The 25,099-nt window shown below is 38.9% G+C and overlaps 1 protein-coding gene across 2 annotated transcripts in view; it reads right to left on the minus strand.

The window, feature by feature from the left end:
- Positions 1 to 25,099, minus strand: part of SYT1 (synaptotagmin 1) — a 543,751-nt gene that overhangs the window by 114,913 nt on the left and 403,739 nt on the right. For both annotated transcript variants that reach the window (XM_032854709.1, XM_032854708.1), the window contains exon 7: positions 24,862 to 25,029. In XM_032854709.1, the coding sequence (XP_032710600.1) occupies positions 24,862 to 25,029 (168 nt within the window). The remainder of the gene's footprint in view (positions 1 to 24,861; positions 25,030 to 25,099) is intronic.

Below are 25,099 nucleotides of genomic sequence, written 5' to 3' on the forward strand. Positions count from 1 at the left end.
TTAAGCACCAAAGTCCATGTTCATCCTTCTTGTGACGAAACTTCTGAAATTTCAGTTTTCCTTTTATAATGGATCATTATTCAAGGTATTAAACTCTATGCCAGTTAGAAACCCTTAGCATAAGGTGTTATACTGGAAAAAAAAAAAATAACACGCAGGATTTCCCTGGTGTAAGTGTTCACAGCCAGATTCCTCATCTCCAATATTATGCATCATCTGTTAAGCAATTTGTAACTGCTTTCATGTCTTCCAGAACGCACAGGAATCAGCAGACTACAATTCCTGAATGACCGTCTCATGGTCTTGCACAGCTATCTGCAGACTATTGAGATGAAAGTGTTCCTCAGAGGAGCAGAAGCATGTCCACACACAAGCTCCCCAATTTCCCTTTACATTACTGAGGCTGCCAGAGCTAAATACACTGACTAAAAGGAGATGTATTACACTGCCTTGAGTCAGAAGAGGTAATAAAATGTATTGCTCCTCCTCATCAGGATTTAGTGAGGTCAAAGAAGAAAACAAGGAAGGGATAGGCTTGCTGCAAAAGAGGGGTAAAGGCAAGAAAGGGATTATTTTCAGTAGTGAATTAGAAAAATACGAAAAGCAAGGCCCTTTCTCTAAACAAATGATAAGGACAATCTTCTTGGTTCTCCTGTGGCCAAAAGTCAATGGATTGTGTGATTGAAGCATCTACTGGGCTGCATGTAGTGGAGGTTAGAGTTGAAGTCCTGGGTCACATAGACCTAGATTTGAAACCCTAGATCAGGGGTGCCTGGGTGGTTTAATGGGTTAAAGCCTCTGCCTTCAGCTCAGGTCATGATCCCAGGGTTCTGGGATCAAGCCCTGCATCAGGCTCTCTGCTCAGCAGGGAGCCTGCTTCTTCCTCTCTCTCTGCCTGCCTCTCTGCCTACTTGTGATCTGTCTGTCAAATAAATAAATAACATTTTTTTAAAAAGTTAAAAAAAAAAAAAAAAAAAGAAACCCTAGATTGCCACCGATGAGCTAGTGACCTAGGCAGATGGTTCCTTCTCCTTGAGCTTCTGTTTCTGACTGTAGAAAATGGGGGAAATGATGGTGCTGATCTCAGCTAGTTGTTGAGAGGATTCAATGAGATGAGACAGGTTAAGTATATAGAGCAGTGTCTAGAACATGGTAAATGCATAATCCCTGCTAGTTATTTTATTCTTCTCAGTAGCATTTCTATCCATAAATAATTAAGGATTTTTAAAAGTGGTATTTGATCCATCTTTTTGGGATGACTACTTGGCTAGTGCCTGGTGTAGTCCCTGGCACATAACAGATACTCTTATTTTTGTTGCATTAATAGATGGAAGGATGATGCCATGTGAATGTTTATATAGACACCACTCTCATCGGCTTTCTTTCTAGATTGTTCTTGGATACATAGAAGAGCACATGGACAGTCAGGAAGGGGGCCTGAAAAGAAGTCTATGCAGAGATTTGTATGGTGCCACACTTGGACCCTTCCCTAGGTTCTCCTTCTGCAGGAAGACACAGGATCGTCTCACACAGTGGGTCTATCAAAGTTGAAGTCCACTGAATCCTACTCTTGGATCAAATGTGGGTTGGATTCTGCCTCCCACCTGACTTTTCAGCAGTCCTGAGCTTGGATCAGCACAGCAAGGAGCAGGGGGTTGCAGTGGTTTATTACCCCTGGCTGCTTAGGTGGGAAGAGTTGAAATGGCAATCAGGAAACTCCTGAGGAAGCCTGTAAATATACCAGCTTAGACCACAAGAATGAAGGCCATTTCCTGTTCTTCAGGACATTTTTTCCTCTGGATATATATATATATATTTTTTTTTTTTAAGTACATGGCTTTTGACTTCAGTATTCTTCTGAATTGCTCACAAATAGACTGGTAAGGAACAGTAGAAAATAAAATGAAGCTTTGTTAGTTGATTATGGGTATGGTACTGTTTTGGAGATCTTACATACTATCCATAAAACATTTATATTAAGCACGTTATTGGGGGTGGGGAAAATGTACATATCTTAAATTGAAATCAACAATTTTAATCAATGTGTCCAAAATAGAACTTACTGTTTTTCCTTAAAATACTTCGTTTATTGCTCTGTTTCTTCACTTCTTAGTCAACCAAGCTAGAATTAGAATCATTTTCAATGGTTCTCTGCCCCCACCTGTCTGATAACAAAGCTCTGTAAGAACATTTTAAAAATATTTTATTTATCTATTTATTTGAGAGGGAGAATGAGCAGCGGTAGGAGCAGAGGGAGGGAGACAAGCTGACTCTGTCCTGAGCATGGGGCCTGATGCAGAACTTGATCCTATGACCTTGAGATCATGACCTGAGTCAAAATCAAAAGTCGGCCGCTTAACTGACTGAGCCACCCAGGTGCGCTTGTAAATACATTTCTTAAAACATTTTCAAACTTTAGTTTTCTTCACTGCCATATAGTGTTATATACTCTGCAACAATTTCCTGAATGGAGGCCAGAGACCTCAGTTAATCTTTGTATTGCTAAAGAATTAGCTTTCTGAACCACACAACTGATCAGCCCCTGGCAGCTTTAATATCCTCCTGACTCCCAGCTGTGAAACTAAAATGTTACCTCCCACATTCAAGGCCCTAAAATATTACCCTTATTTTTTTGGCTCATCCCTATCCCCCCATTATTTTCCTCTCGCACGTACTAGATCCTAGCCAGATCGAGGCATGTTATTCTTGAAATATTCCAAAAGCTCAGCCAGCATCCTCTGCTTGAAAGACCTTATTCTCAACTTGAATTTCTAGTCATCCTTTATAACCCACTTCCAATTTACTTTCACAGTGTTCCTTTGAACTTTCTACTTCCAGATAGCAATGTCCCTTTCTCATTACATATGAACTCCTTGAGGGGAGAAACAAGGTCTAATCCATCTCTATAACACCTTGTTTCAGCATGGAATGATCTTTAGATGTGTGTTTGCTGAATTACATCATCAGGTTAATGAAAAAAAAAGTCTTCTACAAAGGAGGTGTTTCCTTTGCTGATGTGAATCCATTTGAGATTAAAGGTAGAAGGTATAAAACATGTAGTTACTTATTTAGGCAATTAGTACACATACTGGACTGATGGCTGGGAAGAAACAAGGCAAGGGTCTTTGTGGAAATGTGTCACCTAGAGTGACACATTTTGGAGTCAGACTGACATGAGGTAACATACAAAATCAGTAACTTAATAGTCCTATGACTTTTGGAGAGTCCCTTCACTTTCCCTTTGTAAAATGATGGTAGCGATACTTCCCTATTGTGTGGGATGGCTGTGGATATCAAACAATATGGACAGCCCAGAATAGAGTGCTCTTAATTTTAGTAGAGAAACTTAGAGAGGCGACTGGGTGGCTCAGTTGGTTAAGTGTCTGATCTTGATTTTGACTCACGTCACGATTTCAGGGTCTTGAGATCAAGCCCTGCATGAGGCTCTGACCTGGGCATGAAGCAGGCTTAAGATTCTCTCTTTCCCTCTCCACCTCACCCCATGCTCTCTCTCTTAAAAAAAAAAAAAAAAAAAAAAGAGGAACTTGTGTAATTTGTAAATAAAAGTTTAAAAATTGGGTGGTATATCAATCGTACTTCTGAACAGACAGAAAAAAAACAAATGCTGGCTGATACATGAAAGAAATGTAGAGGTTTATTATAATAGGATATAGCCTAAATTGTCAAGCTTGGAGTTGTGTCCATAGAACATTCTAGGTAACATATAATAGTTCTATGTACAAATGATTATAAAACACCTACCTATAATAACTATTTTAATAGGGAAATCTTCATTTTCCTCATAATTGGATTTGTGATTGCAACACTTGAAATACTACAGCTCAAATGGAAAAGACAAGCTATTACACCAGCCACTTCGGTCATCCAATCCCTGAGTCCTCATAACATGTTTTCTTTCTAAGTTCACCAGCATCTCCTAACTGTGTACAGATGGCATATTTATTGGTGCCATTGGCAGGGTTTTGGGAGGGGGGGATCTGAAGAAGTCTCTGAAATAAACACAACCATTAGGATTTGAAAAAGCCACTTGACGGTCATCCATTTAAAAGCTATTACCAATCAGCTGCCTCTTTCAGGCGAAGAAAAAAAATCTGTGTGTTGAAGATACTTGAAATCAGAGATTAGCCAAGAGATGCTCTTTCCTTTCTAAATAGAGCCAGGATGTCAAACATCTCTCTAGTTTCTCTAAAGACAAAATCTCTCTACAGGAATTTTTTTTTTTTTTTAAGGGAGGAAATGAACTAAAGCATCCACCCCTCCCCGCCATAGTTTGCTATAATAATATTGTGCGTCTCTCTTCCCATGGCCCCAGATGCATGCAGCCAGCTGCCCTGCTCTGGTGAGCGTGTCTCATTCTGCTTTGCCACTTGGCTCTTCCTCAGTTCCTGCCTGATCATATTTCGAAATGTCATTCATGTTTATGCAGACCAGTGCACAAAACAAAATTAATTTAACTCACAACGACGTGTTAATATTATTACTTTTGACACCATGGAAAACTTATTAACTATAGCTTGTCACAGGCCTCTCAGACTGAATAGCCCAACGTAGAGCGTGCAGAGGAAATGTAATGTGATCGACCTTGTAAAAAGCCCAAGCAGTTGAGTTTCTTAATAATTATGCTAAAATTAACTCTCTGTGAATGGCAAGAAGAGCTCTGTCCCATTTTGTTGGACTGCACTCTCAGGAAATGTTTCATGGCACACGATTAAAGCTTTACGTATTTTTTCCCCTTTATCAATAAGTAGCATCTTTGTATTTTAAAGAGGTAGTAGGCAATTTAACACAAATAGTTATTGTGTAAATTATAACCGCCCAAGACTGTAAATGAAGGAAAAGGAGAAAAGGGAGCTAGTATTCATTTCATGCTTACTAGTTGTGGGTGTTCTCATGTTACTGCATCTTATTACCATGGCCTGTGATGAGGGTTTTTTTTTTTTTTTAATTGAGGTATAAATGACATTGTGATAAGGTTTTGTATTCTCCATCTGATGCATAACGAAATTAAAAGCCTGAGAGGCTAGCTGACTTCTGTTGGCACAGTTCATGAATGGGAGAGGCATTTTGAACCCAGGTCTACCTGAGTACAAAGACCCTTCTTCCTATAGGAGCCTTCTGCAGCCACACTAAATCAGAAAGAAAAGAGGAAACCATAAGCCTTACAAGAAATGGACCATATTTTCTCTGCTTTTCATAAACTCTAGGTTTCTTGGAAATGACTTTATAGACATTTTTCAATTACTCAAAGCTGGCATTTACAAAGAGACCCAAACTTGGTATTGAAAAAGTAATAGCAAGCTCAAAGATCAGTTCTATTTTTTGGTATGAAATTAGGTCCATAACAATATTTTTCCTGTTCAGTATCTGATGGTCTGTTTTACTACATCCACCAAGAATGAGATGACAGTTTTTCTTTTTAGCCATCGCACAGCGTTTCCCCACCAAGAAGGTGTTTCGTGTTACACTTTGAAACTGTGATTTACAAAGTGACACAGTAAATCCTGGGATGCCTCCCTCTGTGAGCTTCTGGTAGGACAGCCCAGAAGCCCAATGTCCTTAGCTACTAGAAATAGGCTAAAGTCTTCCAGAAATGCATGAATAGTTTGGGTTCACCCAGGTCCTTAGCTGCCTCTGATACTTAAGGGGCGTTCAGATGTTCTAGGGAACGTCCAAACTGTGGTGGCCAGGAGAAGGGAGGACAGATTTGATGGCTACTTATCCTAGAACTTAGCTGGCATTTTGAATGCAGGTTTTTAAAAATCCACGCTTCAGGGAAGTCTTTTAGGTCAATAGGATTTTGTGATGGTATCTCAAAGGCCTTGAAAGCCTTTTAACAATATATTTGCTGCTGCTGTGACCCAAGGTATAAGCCTTCATCTTATTATTTTGCCCCATTCCTTTGTGGGGCATAGCGAGATTCACCACAGAAACTTCTCTTTACTGGCCAAGATTTTATTTCAGCCATACAGCTTTTCTTAGCCCTTTCCAGATTTCCTTTTTTTTTGTGTGTGTGTAGGACATAAGTGATGCTTCCATGGGGTTTGAGCTCTGCAGTACTACAGGGGTCCTCTGGGTCATATTTTTAAATGTTGGTCTGTTTTGACCTTCCTGTTTCCTAATGATTTCATAAGGGCAAATACTGGATGCTTTCTTGGAGTAATTTATGGGAAAATGTCTGGGACAAGCTAATTTGGGACAAGGAAAAGGAGATCATTAGCTGAACATAAGCTAACATGGAAGCCCATTCATGTGTCTATATTGCAGTTGGTATCAAGGTATTTGGAGCAGAGAAGGGAACGGAGGAGGGATTAGGTGAGTTGATCCCCATTTTCTTACAACTCATGGTAGAGCACTTGAAAACCTGTTCTGAAATCAGAATGTACTAGGTTGAATTATGAAATTAATTATTATGTCAACTGTGTTGCATGTGTGTATTTATACTTATATATGAATGTTAAAAAGGAGAACAAAAATACCTTCGGCATCCTAAGACCATACTCTCACTTATAGAGATCCCCAAATTACCTTTGTCCATATGCAAATATTAAAAAGACCCACAACTAAGGCATATATATAAATTTGATATTTTGCTTTTTCTGCCTAATATACAAAAGCATTTTTTCCATGTAATTATGTCTAATGGCTGTCTACTATTCCACTAAGTGGTAGTTTGTATGTAGCCATTTTCTTACCGTTGAAGGCTGAGGGCATTTTGCTATGTTGAAATAAGTTAGCATAGGCCAGCATCCACGAATATGAATATTTACCTAGTTTAGATACGATGGCCAGAGGCTCAGCTTGTTAGTGCTTCTGTCTGCAAGAACTCTTTACTATGTGAAATTTCCCATCTCTGGACAGAATTTTTTTTTTTTTTCCTGCAAGTAACCCTCATTAAACATAAAGAAAAAAATATTTTTACCTAGTACTTTTCTTTACAAGGTACCTGGTAGGAAAGTCAACATGACATGACTCCCATTTTTATTGCATTTGTCTAACCTTCTGCTGAGACTGTGCTGTCCACGGGCACGGGCCCAAGAAAGCAAGCCGGGGGCTGATGTATAGAAACCCAGTTTGCTAAATCAGCTCCCCAAATCTATCACTGTGGTCCAGAGCTTTGGAATCAGTATCTGGCTATTTTTCATGGACAGAAATTGATTACTTTCAAAGAGACTAAAAACCTTAGTACCAAAACCGTTGTTTGTCAAAGTGATCATAGAGAGTATGTCCTACTGGGATAGGGCTTAAGAAAACTCAGGGAGAGATTGGAAATTAAAAAAAAAAAAAAAAAAAAAGGTCCATGTAAGCCTTGATTTAGATTGATGCCATAGCTCTGTTTCTCTCATGCCTTTGCTTTTTAAACACCCTCTTTGATGAATCACCAGACTGCTAGATCCCACGAGAGATCACCTTGTCTGTTCCCTTACTGCTAGCAGGACTACAAGCCCATGTCCCAATTCTTATTTTTAAAAACCCTCCAGAGATCTAGGCTCTTTCAGATATCTGCTTCAACACTGAACACTGTAGATAGGGTCCTTCTGGGTTTGCATGTGTCATCTGAACGCCCTTCTTTGTACCTGGACTTCAGTGGTTTCAGAAGGTCATTCTAACCTGGCTCAAGTGGATATTTGAAATGGACACGAATTACTCAGTTCCCTCACTCTGAGAAAGAGATTCTGGTCCTTTTATGAGAGCCCAAATCTGATCAGTGACTACCATCGAGGCCAGTCCCAAGACGTGAAGGAGGGCAGAATTTGGTTCAGAAGCACAGGGCTGAGTCCCCACAGGCCCTAGCACATATGAAAATTCATGCAAATATGAGTTAACATTCATAATAGTCACCATGACACTCAGAAAGAAAGAGATCAATTATCTTAAACTCCTTACTGGCTTAATGATCTACATTTCAGGGGACAAATGTAAATTAAGACAAGTCGAAATATATGGGACATGAAAGATCATCGAGACGGATGCAGCCTTTTAAGTAAGAAAGGACTCTCAGAGCTTTTTAATCGGAAGGATGAGGCATAGAAGAGGTCAGTAGCAGTTTCTGTTTGGGGATAGATTAGTTCTTCCCTGTCACAGTCTCAGAATGTGTTTGAATAACTTAGGTCTTAAACTCTTTGAGAGAGTGGAGCTTAACATTTACACAGTCTTGGTTTAGGTTTGCCAGAGCTTGCATTGAGGATATGATTTCCATGCTCAGTTCTGAAGTCAGGTGCATATGATTTTATCCAGAAAGGCTGCAGCCTGAAGCCTTTTCTTAGACAATGTTGGCAGGGCTGGACGGGATGGTGCGAGACAGCCGGTCAGCACCTGGGCTACAGACAGACCGTACTCTGCACTCTTCCCCCATCTGCTCCCCGCCTCTGCCTTCCACTTGGCTCGGTGGCAGTCTAACTAATGGCTGGGCAAGTGGCTCTGTGCTATACTCGGAGATCACTTTGCGTCCCAAGCATTGTCTTCCTGTAGAAATTACAATGACGGGCTGCTTTTTGCTTCCAGTTACTTAGGTTCTAGCCCAAGGCACTGAATTCATTAAATGTGGAACATGAGGATCTGAAAGGAGGCTTGATCCTTAAGACTGTGTACTGGGTCTTGCCATGAACTCATCCCCGGTGACTTGTACAGCATATCCTGGTGTGAGTACTTCTCTTAGGCTCAAGCCAAATGCCCCAAACAGCAGCTCTGCCCTAGATCAGCCTTGTTAAAAAATTTAGCTATGCATCAGCTCTTTTCTATTTTCAGGTTTATTCCTGTTGTATCTGGACTAACAGTGACTGAGATAAAGAATTTCCCTTCACTTTACCACACCTGGAGTGGAAGAACAGGAACTCAGACTTGCATGTAATTTAAAGAGGCACCATTCTGATACTGATGGCTTCTTCAGGAAAAACCTTAATCCACTTTTTAAGAGAGATTTATTTATTTTAGGGAGAGCTTGCATGAGTGGGAGCAAGAACGAGTAGTGAGAGGACCAGAGGGAGGCTCTCCAGCAGACTCCAAGCTGAGCACGAGCTCCCCGTGGGACTCGATCTCATGATCTGAGCCAAAATCAAGGGTTGGTTGCTTCGCTGGCTGAACCACCCAGGCGCCCCTCAGTCCATTTTTTTAAAACACAAAAGGCCACCAGAGGCAATGTGTTGCTGTCTGTGAGTTCCTTACCAGCATCCCTTATACATTCCTCTAATCATTCCTAACTCCCAGTGCTAGGAGTTTAATGTGAACTTCTTGCTCTTAAAGAATTTAAAAGTAGAAGAAATAAATATTAATGTGGACTTTTTGGAGCAAATCAAACCGTTGATTTTAATGTCTGGTCACTGCTTCCTTGTTATGTGATTTTTGGACAAGTGTTTTAGCCCCTGTGAGCCTCAGTTTCTTCATTTGCAAACGTGGCTAACTATCACATCGTGTGTGGGATTTCACTGAGCTAATGTACTTACTTGCTTCGCATTTAAATTGAATTTGTAAGTTATTTTTCCTCCCAAGGAAAGTGATGAGCAATTGGAATGCTCATTAGCAAACTAGGGAATTTCTGAAGAGGGAGCACAAGATAGCAGCGGGGAGTGGCTGGGTTTGGGGGTTTGGGGGTGTGGTGGTGGTAGTGAGAATCAAGGTGTCCAGAAATTACATGATACGGATGGTGCTAGATCTGGTTTCCTGCGTAGGCAGCAACGGATACAGAGCTTTGAAAGTCGTGATTGAAAATGGCACAAGCAACTGCTTATTTCATACAGGCTAGTTACCCCACTAAAATTCAGACCTGACATAAAAAGTATTTAAAACTTTGGCTAAGTTGCATGTGAAATTCTTTAAAGTAACTCCTATAAAGATGGCATGAAAATCTCCAGGTGGGAATGCTACAATGTCATCTTCAAAATAGGAAACATTTGGATTTGAGGAAAGAAAAAATTGGGTATGGGATGGCATACATTTAGTAATCATCTGGCTTTGTAAGATGTAGCTCATGCTTTTTCTGTCCTCCTTTCCCTTTTTCTCATAAGAGTTAGAGTTTTGGGAAATGGAAATCTAGGAGGGTAGTCAGTGCCATATTTCAAATTGTATTATTTTATAGAGGAATCATCCATTTTTGGCAGCTTGTGCTTTGAAAATGATTTTAGCAATGACCCAAAATTGTATAATTCTGCAGATCTTGGTATCTGATTTTCCCTATAGAGTGTTAGTAAGGAGCTTCTCCTATTGCTTTATGAATCACAGGGACTTAGAGAACTTCAGGCATACAAAGTATCTTGTTTTGGAAAAAAAAAAAAAGGTTCTTGCATTCCATTATATCTAATTAAACATTGTTTGGAGAACATTAAAATGTTTCCTTAATCTTTAGTGTTTTATGCATGATTACAATGTAGGCCATCTCGCTCCCTGTTCATTCTCATACTTGCTGTAAGGAAAGACAGTGAAAGACAGGGAAGCAATGATTTCCTATTTCCAGGAACTTGTAGCATAACAGAACGGAACAAACCAGAGGATGGGATGGGGAGACTTGGGAGCAGAAACCTGGGGATTTTCTGTTGGGTCTTTCCCAGGTCTATCTCTGCCACAGACAGACGGACCCAGAAAGTTTGGGAGCGTCTCAGAATAAGGAGAGGTGTCAAACTGAGGCAGGCATTGTAGCCTCCCTCACAGAACATGGTAGTGGCATGGGAGCTGGAAGAAGAGTTAGGGAGAAAAACTGTAGGGCATATGCAGTGTGTTCGTGTGTTCATAGATTAAAATATCCCTATCACAGGCCCTATAACCTCTTTCTCAGAGGCTGTCTAGCATAAAGGATGTTTTTGCAATCAGACAAAAGTCTGAGTTTCAATTATCCCATTAGCTATAGGACCTGGTATGATTTTTAACTTCTCTGTTTTGGCTTCTTTGTCTAAAAATTGGGGATAATAAAAATACCTACTCATAGTGTTGTGGTGAGGAGTAAATGAGCTACCATACTTAGCACAGTGCCTGCCTCATATAAACACTGAAGATGGGAATTTAAATATCGTAAGTGTTGCTCTACCTGATTTTTCTGGGTAATAGAGCTTTGCAAATAGTGTACCAAATAGAAACATGGATGACTTTTTACCCCTTAAAATTAGACAAGTCTACTGTGACACGCAGGTTCTAGAGCCTTCGTGTAATTTTCAAACATGGGCTCAATATAAACAAAATAGCAGTGTGATAGTACTTGGAAAGTCAGTGACCTCAAACAGAGTGTACATCTCTCCTCAGAAACTAAGTTAAACATAGATGTTGATTTTATATTAGTATTTCAAAGACTGTCTGCATTCCTTCTTTATGACTTAAGCTGTTGAAAAATGTGTTCTAAAATCAAAGCATAAAACTCCAGACTCTTGACCTATTTTAAATTCTAATCTCAACTTTATTTTTATTTTTTGACCCTGAGATACAATTAAGAACAAACTATTCCTGATATGCTGGTTCCAGAAAGACATTGCCTCCCTCTTCTCTCCTTGAACACTAGCAGAAAGCAAGGGAGTACCTTGTCAGAATATTGATTTATTTATGTAGAAATAACATCTTAAACTGAAGAGTAGTTCATTAACTTTTGGTAAACACAACCTCTCACCGCATGCCAAAGTGTTTGAAACTTATAGCCAAGTCTTCTCATTCTCTAAGTATTAAAAAAAAAAAAAATAGCATTGTCTGCGGGGCCTTGTGCTTTACTCTGAAATGTTCATCCCTATGCTCTGGTGTTCCCTGAAGTCCAGAAAATTGTCCTTGAGCATAAACTATGTTCCACATGAAAAAAAAAAAATACACTGATTTTTGAAGTTACTTTCAGAAAGGATGTTGAAAGCAAGGGCTCATTCTAGGATGAAAGGCATCACTTCTAAGAACACCGCCCTTTAAGCATTTTAAAATGCATATGCAGATGGTTTGCTCACGGCAGGATTTGCTGGGCTTTGGGTTCACCTGGTGGCCCAGGCTCTCCTGTTTTCCATGCCAGAATTTGCCTGCTCCTGGAGCCCAACAGAAAGACACTCCAGTGAGCACTCTGACGTACATTCCTGGCCATCTCAGGGAGAAAATAATCGCACATGATTAATGACTTGAGGGACATTAAAAGTGGAACAAAAAAGTAAACTAAATAGTTTCTTTGTCCCTGGAGTTCCTCTTGTGAAGAGATAAAGAACAAGGGAGAGAGGAGATAAGGGAGCAGGAGACAGAAGTGCCAGGATTGTTCTGTTTGAAGTAGACCCACGGAGAATTCTTCCATCAGCATTTCCAAAAACTTAGGTGCCATTCCACTTTGCCTGAAGGCACTTGAAATCTAGAAAGCGGGGGACAGGAATGGCCCAGAGATACTGAGACTGTCACTGGCCCCACAGTAAGAGGGAAAAAAAGTCCTGTAATTGTTAAACAGAACTGCAAAGGATAGATTTTGCCCCATCAAACAAAGTGATTCATTACTCAATGTATCCATTTACTTTAGGAATTTATTTGGCATTAAACTTTTCTTTTTCTTTCCTTTTCTTTCTTTCTTTCTTTCTTTCTTTCTTTCTTTCTTTCTTTCTTTTTTTTGAGAGCAAGAGAAAGAGCACAAGGCAAGGGTGGGCAGGGGGTTTGGGGCGGGGAGGAATAGAGGGGGAGGGAAAGAGAGAATCTTAAGCCAACTCCATGCCCAGCACATAGCCTCAGGTGGGGCTTGATCCCACAACCCTGAGATCATGACCTGAGCCAAAATTAGATGCTTATCTGACTAAGCCACCCAGGCGTCCCAACATCAGACTTTTTAAGGCCACATATTACAGGGTTACACTGATAGGGAAAGTCTAGAAAAGGCAAATCCATAGGGACAGGGAATAGATTAATAGTGGCCTCTGGATGAGGGACAGGAAGGGGAATGATTGCAAATGGGCATGAAGTTTCTTTTTGGGGCGATGGAGATATCCTAAAATTAGTTTGTTTTAGTGGTTGCGTAACTATATATTTAGTACACACCATTGGAAAAAACAGTTTTCAAATGTAAAAGTACATACTCTATTTTACATTTTTCATAAAAAGAAATGAGGCTTAGAAAGCTGATGGGATTTGGACGCAGAATTACATCCTCACTTGACCCATTCCATGCTTTTTCTTGGGCGCTCACTCTTATGATGGGCAAACGTATGAAATAATTCCCTCTGAAGAAGCTCATACCCCACCTGCATAGTCAACAAAACAGGCAAACAAGGCATCTTTCCATGTATGAGCGTTATGTGGCTAAGCAGTTACACTTGCAGAGCAGGGCTGCATGTAATAAGGTACCAAGTGCATGGCATAGCATAGATAATACACTGTCAAGGTCAAGGAGGAAGGTGAGCTGAGCATCATCAAGGAGGCTCCTTAGAGTGAGAAGATACTATTGAATCCTAGATGGTAAATATCCCAGTACATTCCACATGGACTATTACCTGGGGGTGCTGGTCACTTTAGCTTAAGAAAGCACGATACGTACCCCTCTGTATGAACTAGCAGTGCTGGGTGAAATGAAAGCATGTGTCCACAGAAAGGTGGGCAAGTACTTTGACAGCAGCTCTGTTCATCATAATTCAAAACAGGAAACAACCCCAATGTCCATCAACACAAAAATGGGTAAATTGTGGCCTCTTCATGCACTAGAACACTAAGTTATGAGGAGAGAACTGTGGCATGCAGCTGTAGGAAGGATCCCAGGAACATCTGGACCAAAAGAATCTGGACCCAGAACAGTAGGATTCCATTTATATGTAGTTCAAAACAGGCAAACTAAGCCATGGTGAGAAAAAGCAGAACGGATCACTTCTAGGCACCGGGGATTGGTGACCAAGAGGCACGTGGGACTTTTTCTGGGGTAAGAAACATTCTGCAGCTTGCCTGCAGTGGTGGTTAGACTGGTGGACAAAACTGTGAAGACATGCTGAAATGTACATTTCATAGGAGTGCGTTTATTATGTATCCGTTTCTACCTCAAAAAATGCATAATGTTGCGAGAAAGGGCCCAGAAAAGAGTGACTAAATGGGGGAATCTGAGAAGCTATGGTGTACAGACAGACTGTAAAAGGATTAGTCTTCATATTTCAAACAACGTTTATATGTCAGGAGAATTAAGACTAACACTTCCTACCCCGAGGGGTATAGACCAGGAGACAATGGCTTTGGAATCAAACACTGGTGTCTGTATCCTGGGTTCTCCCTGGCTAGCCACGTGGCCTGCGCATAGCCCTGCGTTCTTTCCAACCCAAGGATGTTAGTGTTTCCAAGCCAAGGATGTTATATCAAGAGCCATGTGGTGAGGAGCATGATCTTGGAGACGAATGCTATGGTTCAAAGGGATACCAAAATATTTTGAGGAAACCTCTCTAAACTTTTCAAACCACATCAGGAAAGAACCAACAGCGTACCTGAGTACGATCTCAAATGGGACTATGGATCAACCTCAAACATCGGGCTTCCTTATTTGGGGTTTCAGTGCTTGAAACACTTCTGAAAAAAACTGCTTTCCTGAGATAAAATTCACCTAACATAAAATTCACCCTCTTAAATTGTCTAATTCAATGGATGTTGGTATCTGCAGAATTGTGTAACCATCACCACTCCCTAATTTTAGAATACTTTCATTACCCCACAAAGAAACCCATACCCATTAGCGGTCATTCTTCATTCCTCCCCTCCCACCCCCCAACTCCCAGCCTTCGGCCCCCGTCAGTCTGCTTTCTGTCTGTGGATTTGCCTCTTCTGGTTCATCTGTATTGTAGCCTGTATTAGTGCTGCGTTGCCCTTTGTGTGTGTGGCTGAATAATATTCTGTTATATGTATATAACACGTTGAATTATTTACCAGCTGATGGAAGTTTGAGCTCCTTTTGATTTTTGGCTGTTAAAAAGCACTGCTGTGAACATTCTCATACAGTTTTTTGTTTTTGTTTGTTTTGGTGGGGTGTGTGTGTGTGTGTGTGTGTGTGTACACGTGCCTCCATTTTTCTTGGGTATACACTTAGGAGGTAAATTGCCTCCCCCCCCACATTGTCATTTAGGACCTCTTTTCATACTTCACAGTCTCTCAGACATGGGGTCTACGCTCAGACACCTCCTTTTGATCAAAACCGTGCCTGACAATACCCTCTGAACCCTTGGTCTGTCCAAGTCTCTTCATAAAAAGAAAGATACAGGTGTAGTGGTCAGGGTGATGTTTTTTTGTTTCGTTTTGTTTGTTTGTTTGCTGACAAGGAAAGAAGGGGACTGGTTTGTGTTTCCAACAATAAGAATAACATTTACTCAGAGTTTATTAGGTGCCAAGAGTTGTTCTAAATACTTCATGTGAATGATCTCATTTAGAGTGTATCTTAGCTCACACAGGTGGGTAATAACCCATTTTAAGGAAGGGTTAAGCAACACTGATAGTAAGTGGAGTCATGGCTGGGTCCACATAGGCTGAGTCCAAGGCCAGAGCTTTAATCTCCCCTACAGTGCCGTGTCACCATAAAAGTATAACTGTCTAAGCTTAATGGGTCTGTCTTCTTTACCGTTGTAGTCCTGAAAACTGGCATCGTCTCTGGCTAATAAAAGGGACTTAATACATACATGCTGAATAAATAAAAATAAATGAATTAAAGTAACTCAAAACAATTTGGAGACTCTTGTTCATAAAATTCATTAAAAACTTTTAGCCTTGTTTAAAACAAGCAAGTGTGGGTGTGGATGCTCCTTCTCTTTGATCTCTTAGTTATTTTAGCTGGTGTTTCTCAGTGAGTTCTCGCTCTCCTTTTTTCTGTAGTACACACAGTACAACTCAACTGCTGACATTTTATCTACTTGCAGAGTAACAGATTGTAATGGATTACGGATTTCACAACACAAACATTTGGCCTGCTCAGAGTGAGGTAGGAGTGAGACAGAAGGTAAAAACATTTAATTTGAAGAATTCGCAAACAAGATAATAAAAAATAAGTTGTAAAACATATGATGAACTCCCCAGAAAGGATTACATTGTTAAAGATCCAAATGTGGGGAAGATGGAGGACACGACAGAGTAAGACGTTCTCCTGTATTAAACACGTTGCTTCCCACTCAAGAACCTCTTCACTATGTCAATAATAAACCTGATACAGGCAAGACTGTTCTTATCTATGTTATTTTTCCCATTCTTTTGTTTTCTGTTTGTTCCCCTTTCAACTCCCACTCTTCACTGGTGCTCTAGCAATCTGTATTCAAAAACCCGTCCTTCTAAACTACTCCACTCTGCTTTACTCAAAATTCAACTGACAACCCTTATATTCTTTGACTTAAAAGAAAACCTAACCCTTACATCAGTTGCTATTAAAACAATTGGATTCCTTCATATTATATGTGTCAGAACTTGTATCTCCTAATAATTTTTCCCATAGTGACCCATGTGAGAGACCACCCAATGATGCTAATACTCGCAACATTTTGGTCAGAGTCAGAATACAAAGCTTACAAGAACATCCATCCTCTTATTTTACCACAGTAACTAAAATTGCTTTTCTCCATTTGATCATCCATTCCTACAGGACACTAAAGAGTTTATGGCCATTTCAATAAAATGTACCTTGGGAAGACAAAAAGAAGCCACTATTGAGAAAAGAATGTACTGTACACTGAGAGAGACTCCTGGAGGGAGAAGATAGAATTCAAGATTTTGGGGTACCATATAAGCAGTACCCTGGGACAACTGGGCATCTTTCAAAGATGACTTCCCTGAAGGTGGTATAACTTAGGATGTATGTTTGATAAAATTCTCATCTCATTCTAATTTGTTCAGTTCACTTGGAAATATTTAAACACTGTGGGTGTTCCAGGTGCAGTGATAGGCTCTGGAGATAAGGTGCATGAGACCGCATCCATGTTCTCCCTGAGCTTTCGTCGGCTGAGTGGCTATATGGCAGAGTAGAGAGAAAATGGGCTTGTGATTCAGGCAGACCTGGGTCTAAATCTGTGCTCTGGTGTTTGTTTTCTGGGTGGCACTGGGCAAATTTTATATATATATATATATATATATATACACATATATATATATGTGTATATATATATATATTTTAAAGATTTTATTTATTTGACACAGAGAGATGATCACAAGTAGGCAGAAAGGCAGGCAGGGGTGGGGGAAGCAGGCTCCCTGCTGAGCAGAGAGCCCGATGCGGGACTCGATCCCGGGACCCTGGACCATGACCCGAGCTGAAGGCAGAGGCTTAATCCTCTGAGCCACCCAGGCACCCAAATTATATTTTCTAATATGTGGAACAGGGAGAAGAAGAGTTACCCCACAGGACTGCCCCAAGAATTACATGAAATAATGTGAGAAAAGCAGTTAGTAGAGTGTTTGGCACAGATGTGGGTCTGGCTCTCCTAGTCCAAGTCTTGTCCTTGGGAAGAACAAGGTTCACTTAATGACCTGAGTCTAGATTCGTCCATCTGACCTTTAAGAAACACGCTGTCAGCACACTGCTTCGTTCAGTCTCGTTCATCCAGTTGCAGGGTATCTGTTCAAGTTCGCACTCCACTGTTTGCTGGGCCTGGTGTTGGCAGTCTCAGCTCTGAAAATTTGCTCTTGCTGACCTTTTTTCACGTCTGGAGGGCATTCTCCATTTCTTTCTGCTTATTCCAACTCTCCGTTTTAACGACTGGTTCACTTTTTTCCGGTCTTCAGGGGCACCTCCCTGTCCATGTTTTTTCTTGTTGCTTAAAACATATGGTACATTTGAATTTATATTTCTTACTCTGCTCTTCCTGAAGCTTTTATTATTTTACCTTATAAAGTTTTGTTACTATCATTGCTGCTTCCCATATGCGAGTGTTAATTTTTTGTTTTATATACTTCATATACTTTATAATATATTTTTATACTAATTGCATAGATATCGCATTTTAAACGAATGGATAGGAATTTATATTCTATTTATTTTTTTTAAATGCAAAGAGAAATCCCTCTGCCTTCATTAAGTTCATCAGCACTCATGAGTAAATAATAACATGTTTGTATTAATGAGTACTTTGGCATTTGCAGGCTTTGTATCTTGGGCAGGAGTTCATGCTGAGTATTTGAAATATTAAGAAGAAACAAAATGCCAGAGCTGTTTTTTTTTTTTTTTTGCTATGTTACATACATTTATAATATATTATAATATTGGAGGGGGAAATATATATATATATATACACACACACATATATGTATATATATATGTAAGTTTTAACAATGTGTAAGTTTTCAAAGCAGACTGATCAAATGTTAAGATTCTGAAAAAAATAAGTCAAAGCTGAGAAAAACTAGTTCCCATCAGTTGGTTTGTCATTATTGTATTTAAATTGAGTTTACAGCTATATTTTGGGGGCTGAAAAAACTGGAAAAGACTGCCTAATGAAGATGGTATGGTTAAATAGAGAAAGTGTGGGCTTTAGACCTCTGTTTGAATTTTAGCTCTGCCATCAGTTGTATGAACTTGGACAAATTACTCAGGCTTTCCTGGGCTTCAGGTCTTATCCCTTCATTTTGTAAATAGATACAATAATGCCAGTTTTGAAGAGTGTAGTGAGAACTCTTTTTGTTGGCATATAGTAGACTCTCAGTGAAAGGTAGCTTTTATTATTTGTGTTTATAGCTTAGGTGGAGAAGTTAAAGTTTTAATAAAGGTGAGTTTTGGAAATGAGAGCAGAGCTGGGAATACAGGTCTCTGGGTGGTGAGAGTTGTGAAGGGGAGGGCAGTGCAGCAGGTTAAAGTATGACAATGCAAGGTCATCAAAGGTATTTTGAAAATACCCAGAGTCGATCTCCCCCAATTTAATTCTTTAAAGTCTAAATTTAGATTACTTTTCTAGAGAATTCACAATGAAAAATAAAACGATATTAAATTTAGAAACTCAGTGAAGTGAGGATTGGTCTCGTCCATTTGTGCATGAAAAGTCTTCTTAACTAGAAAGGCAATCAAGTGCTATTACACACTAGAGGGATATTTCAAGTTATTTTCTTTTTCCTATGATGTTCTTAGAAACCACATCATGGAGCAGACAATGCCTGTTATGCATAGCAATACAGTTATAATTGGAGATTGAAATTCTAACTGAAGACTCAAAATCAAGTAAACCACAGCTATGGCCAAAAACATGCTAAAAAATCAAAGGCAACTCTACTTCTGTAATAGTTGAAATGGAATTATTATATTCCAAGTCCTATAAAATGAACATATATATACTAAATTATATCATGGTCTTATTATAAGATAACTGAATACCACTATATCATATCTATTGTATTATAAATCTGAGTAGCAATTAATACTCTATGATAAACTTAGATATTTGTTCATATTCTTTGAAGTATCCTTGGAGTTGATTCTTCTCCACTTCTTCCTGGGTAAATTTCCATGTTGCAAGCAGAGACTGACATCATAGCTTTCACTAAGTCTTAACTTTTCAGATAAAGTTAAACTAAGCTAAACCACAAGGCTTTCTGTGCATCATGAAAACAGGGTGACAAGAATGTTGCAGAGAACAACATACTGAATAAGACTTAACAACTATCATCATCTTAATAACCATCAACAAAAGCTGTAACAACAGTGATTTTACTAAGAATCTACACTGCCTCGCTTTTAAAAGAAACAGACTGGGGTGCCTGGGTGGCTTAGTCAGTTGAGCATCTGACTCTTGGTTTTGGCTCAGGTCATGATCTCATGGGTCATGAGATAGAGCCCACATTGGACAGTGTCCCCTTGAGATTCTGTGTCTCTGCCCCTCTCCCTGCTCACGTGTGCTCTCTCTTTCTCTCAAATAAATAAAATCCTGAAAAAAAGAAAGACCAAAATACCCAAAAAACCTAGTAAACCATTTTCATTGTTTAATGCTAGTGTATTTTGTTGATGGGCTTTCAGAAGATCCTGGACTTCATTTATAAAATAAGAACAGAATTACTGTTACTGATAGGGACTTTAAAAAGGGAGTTCTGAAATATCTCACAGTAAAATAAACACCTTCCCCCATTCCTTCAATCAAAAATATTTTTGCACACCTACTGTGTGCTTGCCTCTGTGATCAAATTGGGTCTCATAGCGGGGAACAATAGGTATGGCCACAGCTGGGATGGAATTTATAGTCTTAGGGCTGGGCGGGGAGGGGAGGAAAGGCAGACAATGAACAAGTAAAAAAAAAATATACAAATAAATATAATTTTCTGTAATGTTATGGATCAAAATAGGTGTCTTTGGTGGATTTCTCTAATGTGATGGATTGTAAATGACAAGGAAGGTTCTTATTGGCATCCATGCTTAAATTCCACCAATTAACCTTTGGGAGGATTTCCATTCACAGCATTGATTTGCTGTGCAGAGATTCTCAGAGGGTATGAGTTACCATCTGACTACTAAGTACACTTAGAAATAACATCAGTTCTTTTATGATCTTTGGCCATAAGAGATGTCATAAGGAATAATGACTTTAACTCATTCCAAAGAAATATCAAGTAATTGACCATTGGAGTTGGAACAATTTTTGCCATTTGACTGAATATGTATTTTCCAAATGCTTTTCTGTGAAGTAAATGTTTTTCTAATTAGGCTTAAAAATGCGAAATTTTGTTGCAAAATTGATTTTCTATTAAGGCAATAAAGTAGTTTCTCTACCCTTCTGCTTGGGTACAAATTAAATTATGTTCCAACTAGCTTTAATTCAGCAATCAATTTTTTTTCCCATTTGCACTGGATTACCGAATCTCATTTAAAAACCACTCTTTAACGAATTCTACACAAAGCAGAGGTGATAGACTTATTCTCTAATGGAGGAAAAAAATTACTTGTTTGAAAGTAAAAAGAAAAAAGGCTCAGTTGTTTTCTGGCAGTATCTATTTCTTATGTTGTTTTTAGAGATAAGAGGTAATAGTGGAGGTTAAAATATATAAATTAGGGACAAAATACTAAAAATACATAAAAATTAGGGATAAAATTAAAAAAAAAAAAGGAACTAAGTGCTTTAAAGATACCTGATGCTGGGGTGCAGAACTGAGACAATTTCTAAAATCATAAATAAAATTTAAGAAGAAAAGAAAAATGGAATTATAGCCATTGATTATAACAGTTGAAGTAATTAAGCAGTTGTATCAATTTAATGGACTATTGTAAAAGTATGAGGGCTGCGTTCAGGTTTGACCTGTGGGCGGCATCAATATTTTTTGAATGATTAAAAAGAAAATCTCAAAAACGTAGCCTGAGGTTATAATAGTAGAAACATTTTGCAAATGGGTGATTAAAAAGCCTTTTGTAAAAGGATGATTTTTGAGGCCCTATAGTAAAAAAAGGGAAAAAAGAAAAGCTTTATGTTATTGTCTCAGAGGATGTACATTTCTGTTTTAAAGAAACAAAAGTAAGAAAAAGGTCTAGTGGTCTGTAAAGTCAAATTCCATCTTCATCTGTTAGAAGGTGGAAGGGGAGACAACTTGAGTGAACTTAAACCAGTAAGGAGGCTTTGACTGTGTCAGAGAAACTTACCAAGTCAGAATGGAAACCTGACCAGAGATGCTTTCCCTAGCGGCTAGAATCTAACAGTGGGAGCCCTGTGCTTGTTAGGGCTCTCCCTGGCATAGCTTATCTCTTTCACACACCTTTACATTTTCAACATGTGCTTGGTAACTTCCAGATAAGGCTATTTCCCCTTTTTCTCCCCTAAACTGCTTACACATTTAGCTGATCACTAAAATAACAAATTTTTAACTTACATAATTGCTTCACTATCTTATGACTTTTATGATTTTTAACTTTCTGGCAATAAAGCCAAAATCACAGGGTTGGATCTCAGCGGGTTGGATTTAACTTGTTAAATCCAAGTGCCAACCTGAACCAGACTACTGTGATGAGTGGCTCGGTTTCTAGATTCCAAAGCTGTTTCTTGAATTCCCTTTCCCCTCATTTTCGTAAATACCTGTCCCTTTTTATATTAAAAACAACACTTAACACTGTTAGAGAAAAGGAAAATGAAAATCATGAACAGAATTGTTCATGTAAAATGGAAAAAAAGTGTCTTTAAAATTGTGAGAACCAAAGTAAATCTGGACTACAATTTAGTCATACAACTATAATTTTCTGCAGTTAATGGACAGTAGCACGAAATAATTAGAGCATATATCAGTGAGAATAAGTAATTATTCAGGTACAAAAATGTGATTGGAAGCTTACTTCATTTATTATGAGAAAGTTTGCACTCGGTTGTAGTCATCTGGAGATATTTCATAAGCTAGACATCTGTTTTATGAGGCTTCCTATATCATGATAAAAGGATATAGTCACTCAACTTCAAACTAAAAATTGCTATTCCCAAGTAGATATCAAAGAGGAAAGGCTCAAGAGTTTAAAAATGTGGTTGTAGAATTATTTCCCATTAAAAACTTGCAGAGACATTCAGTAAGTAGAATGGTGATGAGAAAAAGAAGAGAGAAGTAGATTTGGATAGAGGGAAAAGGCCAGCATGAATAGGGAGGTAAAAACAAAGTAAAAGAACACAGAAAAGATTGGCCAAGAAGAAAGAATGGGAGATCTCTTGCTCATTGCTCACTTACCACATCCCAGGCTCTCTACTGGGCACTTAATACTCTATCCTACTTAATCTGTAAGACAAGGGGTAGATAATGGTAAAACACTTTCTAGATCAACAGACTGAATTTTAGAGAGCTTAAGTAGTGTGTCCAAGTTCTCTGATCTGGTAAATGGACTTGTCAGAATTGAAACCCAGGAGTGTTTGATTTTCAGACAGGACTTTTTCCTAAAACCAGGGTCACTGACAATGAGTAACACAAAGATTGGCATGAGGAAGGAAAAGGAGACCACACTATATACCAGGAAAGCTGGAGCAGGGGCTACCCATTTCACTTTGTTTAGTATTTACACAGTTCTAGAAGTGTAGCGCTATATAGTAAATATCCACATAATATTTTTGAATGAGTTGGGCTACAAAAGTCATAGATAGGGAGAGAAGACATGGAAGAAGAAAGAAGGAGATAGAAGAGAGAGAAAGAAGAGAGCAAGTAAGGGGGTGAAGAGAAAAATGTGATTCTTTTTGGTCAGTCTATCTACTCTGTTAGAGTCTAGAGCCAAGCCTGTCGGCCTATTGCCAAGTCTAAAACTCGATTCATATTCAAAGAATTTTCGAAAGAGGAGAACTAGATGGCTTACATTTTCTTTATTTTTTTTTCTTAAACATTTTCTTAACTCAGGCAAAAATATTTGTCAACTTTTCAGAAACCCAGGTAAGTATGATCTTGGAATATCATACCACTTGATAGTTATCAGGTGAAGGTGAGCAATATGAACTCTGGACAGGTAACTATAGTGAAGGATGAGTGGGTCATATTCTGATACCCAACAGGCTAACCACTAACCATTCAGCTAATAAAAAACCTTTCCATTAATAAGTATTTGTTTTAGTCCCACTGTGTACCCCAACTGCAAGGAATTTATAAAGTAAAACATTTCAACAAAATATAAAAATTCAATGAAACAGATCATTACTTTGCTCAATAATTAGAAACATTACGATCAAGTGATTGTTTTCAAACATGTTGGATTTAATATTGATACTAGTGCACTCAAAGAGAAGAACTACTTATAAAAATAACAAAATTTAAAAACTCAATATTATCCTTATGTGGTTTTTGAATAATATCCACAGTGGGGCTAAATTGATCTCAGTATCCACGAATCTAATTCTGACTAACATACTTGGTTAAGTTATATATTTTTCTTTCCAAAAGGAAAGCAGAGCTCAGCTCAAATACCTTTTATTCCTTTTTTTACAACCACATAATAATTTTAGAGCACTAATAAGATTCGATTGCAGTACAGCAACCAACAAACCTGTTCTAAAACCTCACTGAGTTACATAGGTCATAGAAAATCTCAGATTGAGAGGACTCCCAGGTAATGGGCTTGGCTGAATTTCTCTGAGGGCTTGGGCCTCTATTTCATCTCCCTGGTGGCCCCAAAGTGATCACACTTGACACAATCCTAGAAATCCTGAAAGAGGCTGTTGACAATCCCTTGGGCTTATAATCACCCAAGGGATGGTCAGGACCCCAGAAATGGCTGGAAAAGGAGTTGCTTTAGGAATTCAGAGAAGTTAGAGTTGTTTGCCTTTCTGATATTGGCCTGTTGAAACATTTGCACAGAAAAACGCTAGGCAGGCATAGCATAATCAAATAGAATTGATTATTATGTAGTTTAAATGCACTAAGGATATTGAACTTCCCTTTTTAAATCACAGAAGAATTCTGGACTGAACTGTTAAAACTGGGGAAAAAACAATGTGAAGAGTACTATAAAAATGTGAGTCATTTAAAAAATGGATTTAATATCAGCCTTTGTGAATTATATTTGATGTTCTACCCATCATACTCCGATATCTGTGGAGAAACAATGAACGGTCTGTGATACGCAGACATAATCAAGGGGAAAGTGCTATTTGATTTCTGTTTAATAGCTACATAACCTATGTAGAAAACACAAAATGATTTTGGAAAAATACAAAGAATAAGATGATTTTTCACTGTCCTTTTAAAGAAGTAGATGTGTGCGTGTCTGGCATTTTGGAAGCTTTTTGGAAGCAGATAGTGGGCGTGTGTGTGTGTCCAGGGAATTATCTATAGACACAGCATGCAAATCTTTCTCTTTTCTTTCAAATAAGACCCAGAAGACCTGTGTGCTTTTTAATGAGGTTATGCAATCAATCCCTTAACCCTATTTTGCCAGCTGTCAGCAGCTGGAGGCCCACATCATCGCGTGCAGAGAGATTCTTTCAATAGGTTATTATGTGGGGAGCAACTGGCGAGTACAGCTTGTTGTATTAGAAATGCTAATGTTTTCCTTACCTCTTCCTTCTCGGCACTCTGCAGATCACGCCATTCCTCAGTTACGTGACCGAAATCCACTGTGTTCATGGGGACTTTAAATTCCCCAATGATGTCATGCTTAGAGAAACGGTCAAAGTCATACACGGCCATCACCAGGGTCTTGCCACCCAATTCTGAGTAGGGCACCTAAATAAAAAGAGAGGAGGATAAAAATCTGGTCACAAAAATGCTGAAAATTTGTGACTTGTTCATAGTG

Source organism: Lontra canadensis, unplaced genomic scaffold, assembly GCF_010015895.1.
Source record: "Lontra canadensis isolate GAN:19392208 unplaced genomic scaffold, GSC_riverotter_1.0 scaffold9, whole genome shotgun sequence".
Taxonomy (NCBI): Eukaryota; Metazoa; Chordata; class Mammalia; order Carnivora; family Mustelidae; genus Lontra; species Lontra canadensis.